The 12,051-nt window shown below is 42.5% G+C and overlaps 1 protein-coding gene across 5 annotated transcripts in view; it reads right to left on the bottom strand.

Moving 5' to 3' along the window:
- The window catches only part of EYA2 (EYA transcriptional coactivator and phosphatase 2), a 272,328-nt gene that overhangs the window by 173,710 nt on the left and 86,567 nt on the right, over positions 1–12,051 (bottom strand). For all 5 annotated transcript variants that reach the window (XM_060284864.1, XM_060284859.1, XM_060284860.1 and 2 more), the window contains exon 2: positions 1,199–1,317. In XM_060284864.1, the coding sequence (XP_060140847.1) occupies positions 1,199–1,317 (119 nt within the window). The remainder of the gene's footprint in view (positions 1–1,198; positions 1,318–12,051) is intronic.

Below are 12,051 nucleotides of genomic sequence, written 5' to 3'. Positions count from 1 at the left end.
AACAATCTGCCCAGGATCATTTGGCTGGGAAGCAGTGGGGCTGGGAGTCAGCCTGGGATCTTCCTCCCTCGGCAGTCTATGCCTTTTCCTGTCTCTACTGGCTCTGAAATGAAGAGTCTGTAGTTGACTGGTGCCTTCACTCAGAAGGAAAAGGATGACTGTCTTTGAATAGGGCTCAATAAATTATCTCAAACTCTCAAAGAACCCAGGGTGGCTTACACAGACGCTCCAAAGGACCAGTAGAAACGAGGGTGTTCTGGTCACGGGAGCCCAGACCCTCTTGATGGTATTTTTAGCAGGGCTGTTCCAGCTTCATGACCAGCACACAAGACAGTATTACTGCTATCTTGGTGACGGCAGTAATTATTCCCAAGAGCCTGGAGTTGCTTAAAAGCAAACTCCTTCTGATGTTATATTCAACTAGACTCACGTCTCTTTGGTTTTCCATGACAATTACATAGCACTGTGCCCCCATAAGCTCGCATCAAACACAGACAGTGAAGGAGAGACAGCTGGGAGTTTCGGAACACCAACAGCAAATCCCAAAGCTGCTCAAACAAAGGGTTAAGCCCAATGGTTAAACATAATAGCTTAATGCCTTTTGCTAAGTAACTCTGCGCTCTACCAGGAAGGCTGACAGATCACAAACAGTGCAAACAATAGCTGGAATTGTCTAGTGAAAACTAGTCTGACTGCATCATTTGCCAATAGTTTTTTAAACAGCTTAACTCTCCTCTGCTTCCTTGACTGCAACCCAACCTGAAAGCAAAAGGCAGATGAGTTCTTGTCCCAACGTCAAACCCCCATAAACAAGACGCCTGCTTGGATGTGGCGATGGCAGGAGAGAACTCAGAGGTCCAGCCCCAGAGCCTGCAGGGCATGCCTGGGGCCTGGGCCTGGAATCCACCCAAAACTGACTAGCGTCTATGGAGGTGTCAGCATTTCTTGGAACTGGAGACCGAGACGGGACGTTCAGAACAGGAACGAGCACACTTTTACCTCTAATGACAAAATTGTTAGCAACGCACGTGAAAGTTTTGGTCCAGAGTCAACAATCTAATTGGGTGGGAGGAGAAATTGTCATAACGACAGTACTTGTGAGAGGATGTGTGCCAAAGGCTATCCGTCCCTTACCATATTCCGTGGGGCGAGCGGGGATCACCACAGGGCCCACCAAAACGCACAGCAGGAGGCCTACCTTCTATGTCACTCAGAGTCCAGACATCAGCGTCGGCACAGTTAACCTTCAGTTTACCCGGACGATCGCTGTTTACAGTAAGGCTGGGAGAGATCACTAGTTCTAGCATTTCCTTGTACCTGAAAGAAAACAAAGGGAAATATAATTTATTCATTAATTATGCATGCTTACTAATGATTCCTATTGCTTTCCCTAGGAGTATAAATATTAAAGCTGATTACCTAAACCCAGCCATCTTATAAATTCCACATCATAAAAATTCACTAAACTTTCCATCAAAGGGAAATGAGGAATTGAAATGAAGTGCTTGCTCCCCTCTGGAGAATACACCCACTTGATTAAAACTTTCCCCTCCTTCCCATTGTATTTTGTCATTAGAAAAATTTTATTTGGGTCTCTTTTAAATGTCATCTGAACGAGCTGGAGCGAGCCAGGGAGACTTTCTAGTAGAGGAAGGGAGAAACAGGTAGAGAGGGAGAGGATTGGGTTCCTAGAAGCCAGAGGCATGAAGAGAAGGTGGAGTTGACTGTAATTAAGAGAGAATGGACATGGTGTTACACGGTGTCACTTGTACAGATGGACAAGGGTTCAAAAGGTGTCATCGATACTTAAAAAGTCCCTCTAGGCAGCAGAGTCCCACAGCCCAGCACTGCGGTCCCTACCAAGAAAGAACACACTAGCTCCTGAAGTACCCATGACCTTGATAAATGCTATTGTGGGCAGGAGCAGGAAAGAAGAGGGACAAATCTCCTGGGTCATTCTCTTTTTTCATTGAAAACTCTTCCAACTCTTCTGCTATGTCAGTACTTATTCCTCCTAAATTCCTACCCACTGTGGTCAGGGAATGAGGTTTCTTTTTTTAAAAAAATTATATTATTGAAATATAGTTGATTTACAATGTTGTGTCAATTTCTGCTGCACAGCAAAGTGATTCAGTTATACATATATATATATATACACACACACACACACACACACACATTCTTTTTCATATTCTTTTCCATTATGGTTTATCACAGGATACTAAATATACTTTAATATTAATATAATTTAATATTTAATAGACTGTGCTATACAATAGAACCTTGTTGTTTATCCATTCTATGTACAGTACTTTGCATCTGCGAATCCCAAACTCCCAATCCCTCCCTCCCCCATGGCAACCACAAGTCTGTTTTCTATGTCTGTGAGTCTGTTTCTAAAAGATACATGCACCCCAACATTTACTGCAGCACTGTTTACAATAGCCAAGACATAGAAACAACCTAAATGTTCATCAACAGACGAATGGATAAAGAAGATGTGGTACCTATATACAATGGAATACTACTCGGCCATAAAAAAAGAATGAAATAGCACCATTTGCAGCAACATGGATGGATCTAGAGATTATCATTCTAAGTGAAGTAAGTCAGAAAGAGAAAGACAAATATCATATGTCACACATAGGGAGTGAGGTTTCTGGTTAACACGCACAACATCGGACATGGTGATTTTCAAAGGACTAAACTACAACCAATAACATGTGCCACTGATTCAAGTTGTCCTCAGCAAAAGGTTAAGTCTAATCACTGCAAATCAGTATCTAAGTCACCCTTGGTAGGATATGTTTATCACCAGGCTAACAGAACACAGTGTACCGATTGATGGTGACATGGTTATAAACTCAGATTCCACTGTAAAACGGTTGTGGATTCAAATTCCATTTCAGTACTCAGTACCTTGACCAAGTTACCAAACTGCTCTAAGTCAAAAGTTTTCTCATTCGGATGGTGGGGATTATCAGTATCTCCCTAACAAGGTCATGGTGAAGATGACAAGAGATGAGATCTGTAAGGAAAGGACTTAGCAGGCAGCAACCTAAATGTCCACTCACTACCATAGGAATGAAGAATACAGGCAGAATGGTCACACAGTGGAATACAACACAACAGTGAAAAAGACTGCTCTGGAGCTCCACTCAGCACCATGGACAGACTGCCAAACAAAGTACCAGGCAATGAGACAGAAGGGTACCCAAGGTATGATACCATTTCTGTGAAATTCAAAATATACAAATCAATATTATACACTCTTTAGGGATACAGACATAAGCAATAAAAAGATAACAGTATGTATAAGAATGATAGACACCCATTTCGAGAGAATGGTTAGCTAGGGATCACTGGGGGATGCAATATGGGGAGAGGTACCCTGGGGCTTCAGCTGTGCAACAATGTCGTTCAGAGGTTGACACAAACTCTGGCCCATCTAAATCCAGCTTAGCATCTGTTTTTGTGTGACCCATGAACCAAGAACGGCTTTCACATTTTTAAATGGTTGAACAAAATCCTAAGAAGGATAACATTTCACGGCCTGCGAAAATTATGTGGAATTCAAATTTCAGTGTCCATTAGTAAAGTTTTCTCGGAACACAGCCCTGCTTGGTGGTTTACTGTATCATTCGTGGCTACTTTCACGCTGCAACTTCTGAGTAAAGTAATTGCCATGGAGACCTGCAAAGCTGAAAATATTTCATATCTGGCAGAAAAAGTTTGCTACCCCGTTTTTTAGTCTATAAGCAAGGTGGTGGGCGTACTGCGGTCAGAGGGTTACTCTTCATCTCTGTGTGTCTGAAACACTTAATTTTTAACAAAGAAAGAAATCACTTATCTCAGGACTTGCATATAGGAAGTACTTTATATATAGTTTTTAATCAGATGAGAAAATTCCACACAAATCAGCTTCCAGTGTTGAAGTCTTTATGTTAGCTGATGAACATTTGGGTCCTAAGTGTTCCCATGTATACATGGGTTTTCTCTTTCCCCAAATGCCACAAGGCATTCCAGAAAGAGGCCTTGGTATCTCTTTACTTTAATATGTCAAAACATATTGTATGGAGCTTGGCAAACAGCAGACGTTGAACCTATTCTCTGACTGTAGCTGCCAGAAATTTGCATTTTATCCAAACTCACTCCCTTCATCCTTTTGGGTATATGCAAATAACTGAAGGTTCAAAAATAAACAACGTTGTAAAAGATTACATTGGTCTCTAAACATCCAGACACTATGAGTACGGGTATTAAAGGCAGCAAATTGTTAGCTAAATGACCAAATCCGGTTAAAAATAAAATGAATTGTTTTTCCTCCTCAGGGTTTAAAAATATTTGAAGTATTTGCCAATATTTAAAAACAAGGTGATTTCACATAAAAATCTAGAGTTCCAGCTTCTCTTGAAGAATGGAAGCATATTGACAGGTTCCTGCATGGCAACTCTCAGCTGGCTGCCCAATCTGGTCAAGGCATATGAGCTCCAGTTCACCACAGTCCCCACCACTCCCTAGTGTCTTACATTTGACCCTCTTTTTCCATTTCCTTGTATTTCCTCCTGGTCTCTACAGGCCTTTGCATTTGAGCCCCATGGATTATGTGTCATCAGACAAGCCTGATGAGGAAATAAACAGCAATGTGACACTTCTGGCCTTAGTCACATAGCTTATGATTTTACTGAGTACTGTTGTCATCCTCAAGAGCAATTAGCACATCGAAATAGCATGTGTTGATGTTATAGCAGAACAAGAAGGTGTCTGTGAGTTTTAACTCTAGGACTGAGTATTGCTATTAAAGCTTTGGTGTCCTGACCTTGCCTAAGGTCCTTGAGGGCCAGGCCAACGTGGAAATCATCCTTATTTCCCTCATGACACCTGATACAGAATCTTGTTCATTCTGTCATCCGATTAACATCCGTCGGAGGATGACAGGAAGGAAGGGATGGAGGAAGACAGGAACTTGGAAGGAGAGAGGGAGAGACGAAATCTATAACTGAGCAATTAGCTTCTTTAAAATTTTTTTTTGAATTCCTATTTATTTTAATTTTACACCCCGCCCTACACAATGCCTCTAATGTATTAAATATGTAAATATGTCCCCTTGTAAATGATGCTATACTGTTTATGTGACATGTGTGTCTGTGTGTGTGTGTGTCTGAGTGTTTGGCAGTGCCGTGAGGCATGTGGGATCTTAGTTCCCTGACCAGGGATCGAACCTGTGCCCCCTGTATTGGAAGTGCAGAGTCTTAACCACTGGACAGCCAGGGAAGTCCTGTGACATGTGTTTTAGTTTACATGAATAGTGTTATGCATGAGACCTCATTCTGTTCATGGGGATTTTTTCCCCAGTCTGCACCGTGATTTTATAATGTGTATAGATTGCCGGATGGTTGTTCAGCTTGTAGCTAGAATTCCATACTGCATACCCACTCTGTTGTGTTTATGCATTGCCCTGGTGATGAACATCTAGGATGCCTTCATCTCTCAGCTACCATAAACAATGCTGCAATGAATATTTTCATTAAAAAAATACACATATATATGTAATGTATACCTATATGTGTGTGCCTACACACACACATACACATTCTTAAAACGTATAAATATTTGAGGAGGATTTCTGTGTCATTGGGTATATGTGAACTGAACTCGACCAAGTACTAGCAGACTGTTCTTTACAATTCCTGTGCTAACCCAGATTCCCACCAGAAGTGCATAAGCGTTCTAATTTCATAAATTCGTGCTAACACTTGGCATTGTCCAGCCTTCTAATTTTTGCCAAACTGTTGGATGGAAAGCAATTATCTCATAGTTGTTTTAATTTTCCTTTCTATGATTACTAGAGAGTTTGAGCATATATTCACATAATTGTGGGCCACAAGAGTTTCTAGGAACTGTCTATTCATATCTTTTATCCTTGCCCATTTTTCTACTGCCTTTTCTTTTCCCCCTTTTTTGTTGATTTGCTCTATAGACTGCCTTGTAGAGTCTAGGTATTAGTCCATTGTTGGTTTTATTTATTTATTTTTTTCTTTTTGCTGACAAAGCAAAAGACTTTATTGGAAATGGGCGCCCAGTCAGGGAGCAGTGGGGTAAGGGAACGCAGGAGAACTGCTCTCCATTGTTGGTTTTAGATGTTGTAAATTTCTTTTCTTAACCTTTCACCTGTCTGTTTTTTTTAAATATATAGTGTCTTGTAGAACAACAACAACAAAATCTTATATATTTACCCAATAATGAATGTTTTCCCTAGGCGTAGAAATGATTTCCCTAATCCCTGGATATTAAAATTTGTCTACGTTTAAAACTATTGACTTGGAATTTTACCTTTTATAGTTAAACCTTTAATTAATCTGGAGTTTTCCTTTTAACATGGATTAAATTTGCATTTTCTTCCAATATTGGAGAAAATGAAAATAAGCCAGTTTTCCTAATTTGTATTAAACTCTCCAATCGAATTCACCTCCCAGTTATGATGGAACTGTTTCTATTTTTGGTTCAATCTCACTATCACAATAAAAAATAAAATCTACAAAACATTGTTTTAAGGCCTTGCAGGGCAACCAAGGTAGGACTTGAGGGCCCAGGATCCCAGAGAGATGTGAGACACGTACTGAATTAAGTCTGACCTCTACTACTTTTCACCTCAAGACATTTGCCGATTTATAAGCACAGAAGAAAAAAGAAGGAGCTTTGAGTTTTCCAGTCTCACTGAGTTGGGGAGACAAAAATTGGACTTCAGGATACTAAGGCAGCTAGGACCCAAGGAGCTAAGATCCTAGAGATATGAGAACCACAGGGAAGTTAGCCTGACATTGTTGACAGTCATTACCCTTGAGGCGTTTGCTGAAACCTAAGCTGGGTGGGGTAAGAGTCAAAGAAGTCAAGCAGAAAGGGGTGGCTAAGAAGGCAAGAGACGAAGCAGAGCTTTTGGCAATCTCCCAGTACTAGGGAGACAAAATTGGAGTTCATGGCCCATCAAGGATAAGAATCCTCGGGAGGACCCTGGTGGTGCAGCGGTTAAGGCTCCATGCTCCCAGTGCAGGGGGCCCGGGTTTGATCCCTGGTCAGGGAACTAGATACCACATGCATGCCGCAGCTAAGAGTTTGCATGCCACAACTAAGGAGCCGGCTAGCCACAACTAAGGAGTTGCCTGCCGCAACTAAGACTCGGCACAACCAAATAAATAAATAAGTGAAACATTTTCCCAGCAATCAATGAAAGAAATGTTAAAAATTTATTAAAAAAAAAAAGGATGAGAATCCTTGGTAAACACACCAGGCTTTTTAATGAGACCCCTGAAAGGTCATTCCCTTGGAGTAAAGACCAACCAAATAGATCCTGTCTTGAATCATTTTAATCCCTTATTGGATCAAAGCGATTTGCCTCTACTATCACCACCTGCCAGAAGAGCAACTTTTCTTCTGGGGAAGATGTCATCTTCCAGAGTTTCCACAATTTTTCATACACAATGTTTAGCATGTAATAAAAAATTACCAGGCACGCAAGGAGACAAAGCCAAACAATCAAAAACCAAGACAAAAAAACCTAATTCATATATAAGAGTCAGATATTAGTGTAACTAAACACGGACTTCCCAGCAACCTTGATAATATGATCAAGAAAAGAGATTTACAATGGACAATGCTACTAGAATCCTTAAGAAAAATCAAATGGAAATTCTAAACCTGAAAAATACAATAACTGAAATTCAGAACTCAATAGAGCAGTTGAACCACAGATTGGATATAGCAGAAGAAAAGAATGAACTTGAAGATAAGTCAGTAGACACATCTCAGAAAGAAGTTTGGAAAACAGGTTTTATAAAAAGCATAAAGGAAACATGGGACACGGAGAAAAGGTCTAACATACATGTAATAGGGGCCACAGAGGAGAGGAGAGAGAGAACAACTTAGAAGCAATATTTAATGAAAACTGACAGAAAACCTTCCAAGACTGATGAAAGACATCAAGTCAAAGGAATCAAGAAGCTCTGTGAATCAGAAGCAGGATAAGTACAGAGAAAAATACTCCTGGGCATATCATAGTCAAACTATACATATGTGAGAATATATTAATATATTCAGCCAGAGGGTAAATAAGACAAATCTTTAAAGAAGGACTAATAAGACTTCTCAACAGAAATGATGGAAACTAGAAAACAATGTAATTTCACCTGCCAAGGTAGAATCCTATGTCAGCAAAAAAATCCTTCAAAAATGAAGACAAAAATGAAATAAACTAAAATTAAGATTATTTGCCACTTTGTAGCAAATAGACTTGCACTACAAAAGAATACTCTGGAAGCATGAAAATTCAGCAAGGGATGGAGAGTAACATAAAAGGGTAAATTCAAGAGTAGGAGAGGACTAAATGAACTTAACATGTTCTAAGGACATTGCATTTTCCTTGAGGTGGTTACCAGTACTAATTTATAGTGAACTTTTTAAGATTTATCAAGGATGCAGTCTATAATCTTTAGGGTAACTGCTTAGAGAATAAAAATAATAAATGTATGCCAACAAGCTAATGGAGAAGAAAATGGAATAATAAAAATACTTGATGAATCCAAAGAAGGCAAGAAAGTAGAGAAAAAGAAACAAAGAAGAGATGGAAAAAATAGAAAAAAATGATAGATTTAAACTTAAATTTATCAATAATTACATTTAATGCACTAGGGTCTTTGTTAGGTAACATAAGATCTAAAATTCAAACATACCTAGAGCAGTTCAAATAGACCATCCTTTGGAGGCAAATAAATAAATATCAACAAAGCCAAAACAATAGAAATGTTAGTCCTGGGAATTCCCTGGAGGTCCAGTGGTTAGGCCTCCGTATTCTCACTGCTGAGGGCCCAGGTTCGATCCCTGGTTGGGGAACTAAGATCCCACAAGCTGCGCGGTGCGGCAACAAACAAACAAACCCCAAAAAAGTAGTCCTTAAAATAAATACAATATATTAAAAAAAAAAGTTAGTCCTCACACAGTAAACAGGACCATGAGTTAAGAACTTGACCACTGTTTTTCCTGCTGCCAGCTATAGCTTATGGGTACTGCTATCCTGTAGAAGCAAACCATTAACAACGAAGTACAGCAACATGAATAGTTAAAGACAACTCAGGGAGAAAAATCCTTCCAAAAATTCTAACCATAGCTCCCATTTCCCAAGCACCTATTACGTGCCAGGCAATTTCCCTAATTACTTCTACACTATCTCCTTTAATTCTCTCAACCACCCAGGGAGATATAATTATCAACTTCTATTTCCCAACAGGCCAACTAAACACAGATTTAGGTCTGAGCAAAGCATAGGCATGAAGGAAATGTGGATCATTCCTGTTTGGTGAACTTTTCCTGTTCTGCCTTGAGGATCTAAAAAAAAAAGCTTTGTGGACTTTCCTGGTGGCGCAGTGGTTAAGAATCCGCCTGCCAATGCAGGGAACACGGGTTCGAGCCCTGGTATGGGAAGATCCCACATGCCGCGGAGCAACTAAGCCCATGAGCCACAACTACTGAGACTGTGCTCTAGAGCCCACGAGCCACAACTACTGAGCCCGCGTGCTGCAACTACTGAAGTCTGCACGCCTGGAGCCCGTGCTCTACAAGAGAGGCCACCACAATGAGAAGCCCACACACCATAACGAAGGGTGACGCCCATTCACCACAACTAGAGAGAGCCCGCGCGCAGCAACGAAGACCCAACGCAACTAAAAATAAATAGATAAATAAATAAAAAGCTTGGTAAATTTCAGCACAGGGCAAATTCTGTGTTCTTATTTTATGGGTCATACTGTTTTATTATTGAACTACCTGGGGCAGAAGAGGAGGGGGCGCTGATCTCTTTGGTGTTTTGAGGGCTCTGAAGGTCCTAACCTGGCCCCAATTATAGTGCTCATCTTACAGATGATAGAAATAAAAATAGCTAACACTTCAAGAGCATTTACTCTGGAGCCAGGAGCTCTTTCCATGTATTGGCTCATCTTCATCCTATGAAGTGGGTAGAGATGAGGAGACTGAGGTTCAGAAAGTAAACTGCTAGTTAGTGGTGGAGCCAGGATTCACAACCAGGTGGTCTGCCTCCAGGGTCTGTGCTCTTAACCACAGCTTGTGAGTAAAATTGGGTCAGAACTTGAACCCAGGATCCATCCAGCTCCAACACCCACTAAGCAACCTGGTGGGAGTACCAGCTCTGTCATCTGCTACATGGGTTCAAATCCTACCTTTGTGTCTTATGAGCTTTGTGACCTTGGGCAAGTTGTTTAACTTCTCTGAGCCTCATCCAAAAAAATGGAGAAAATAATAGGACCCTCCCAGGCAGGTTATCCTGCAGATTAAGTCAGAAAAGGCATGAGTGAGCGGGTGTTCAATAAAGGGTAATTACTGACATTATTTGCATTCACACAGACAAAAGTTTGAAACACACAGTTCGTTTTATGTCAGGTCGACACTGGGAAGTGCCGTGAGGACCATCTGGAAACCACTGGTTCCGACTGTGGTCTGATGGGCAGAGTTCAGTTCTCTTGCAGTTTGGGGGGAGACGTCCTTTGCTTTCTCCCCCTCCTCCCCTCCTTACAATTATCTGAAATAGGAGACCAGCTTATTCTCTTTGCAGGGGAAGTTAGAGAGAAATCAGACAGTCTTAACAGAGTCTGAGGGGAGGAGAAAGACTCAGCTTCCCTTTCATGAAGGCAGGGAAAGGAAGCAAAGGTGTGGGATTCATTTACAAAAAAATTTTTTTTCCTGTGTTGCACTGTTGCAAAACCCTGATACCCCTGCTGCTTCAGATCCGGGCTAGGAGGAGCGAGAAGAAAGAGGCATCCGAAAGCCCCTACCTTCTGCCTTCTCCTCAGCCTGCTGCTGCCAGCGGCTTGCCATCATTTGTTACCCTTGTCACCACCCCTGTCCCCGGGGATGGAGAAGCTCTGGGGGAGCGTGGGGCTGCTGGGGGAGCCCAAGAGATGACAGCTGGAGGGTGGGGGCTGGGGGCAACTTCAAAGGCTGGGAAGGATCAAAAGCAGATGGAGGGTCCCAGGCGGGTGGGCGGCTCACCTTTCCACACCCGCCCCTGCCGAGTGCACTGCTACCTTGGCTGGGAACAGTGGCCCTGCCTGCTGGATGGAGAGGACAGATGGCCAGTCGACCAAGGGGCCCTTAGAGAGGGCCAACTCCCAGCATCTTTCAAGGACTTAGAAATCCAAACCTGCCGACAGCAATCACAGGCTTCTGGACAGACAACAGCTGTGGCCCAAACCTGGACGTTTCTGGCCGCCTACACCCCATTTGAGTTCATTCAAAATACATCTGCTAATCGTGAACTGGCTCTAGCCCCCGTCTCCCCTATCGCGGGTGCGGGCTGGAGGGCCCCACTGCTCGCACCAAAAGCCCAGGATCATCCTCCCTCCTCCCTCTCCTTCAGCTCTCACATCCAATCCACCACTGGGTGTTGTCAAGTTCATCTCCTAAACATCCACGGAACCGTGAACCCTCCACCCCACGGCCATTGCCCAGGGCCAAGCCGCCACGCTCTCTGCCCTGGACAACTACCACGGCCGCTGTACCTGTCTCCCTGGGGCCATTCTGGCCTCCCTCCAGCTTGTTCTTTGTATACCAGCCAGAGGGACTTCTGACAACATAAATCTGAACATGTCCCTGCCCCCTTCACCTCATCCTTGCTTATAACCTCTGATTGTTCTAAGAACAAAGCGAAGACTTCTGAACACAGCTTTGATCCGGCTTCCCTTCACTCACTGTCTCGTTCCAGGGCGCTGGCCTTCCTCTCACTCCACACTCCCTGTCACGAGGCCTTTGCACATGCTGTTCTCTCTGCCTGGAATACCATTCCCTCCTGCTCGCCCTTCAGAGGTCTCAGCTCTAGCATGACTTCCCCAGGCCCTTCCTGAATGGGGCCCCTTCTCCCACGGCACCTTCCGCAAACCCATGCCCCTCTCTTTCACACGCCAGTCACTATAACAGTTTTTAGACATGTTTATACATTATTTGATGTCCATCTGTCTTCCCAACCAGACTATAACCTCCCTGATGGCA

The sequence above is a fragment of the Globicephala melas genome, chromosome 15 (genome assembly GCF_963455315.2).
Source record: "Globicephala melas chromosome 15, mGloMel1.2, whole genome shotgun sequence".
NCBI classification, from domain to species: Eukaryota; Metazoa; Chordata; class Mammalia; order Artiodactyla; family Delphinidae; genus Globicephala; species Globicephala melas.
The sequence above is the reverse complement of the archived record's forward strand: the minus strand, read 5'-3'. Positions and strand labels throughout refer to the sequence as shown.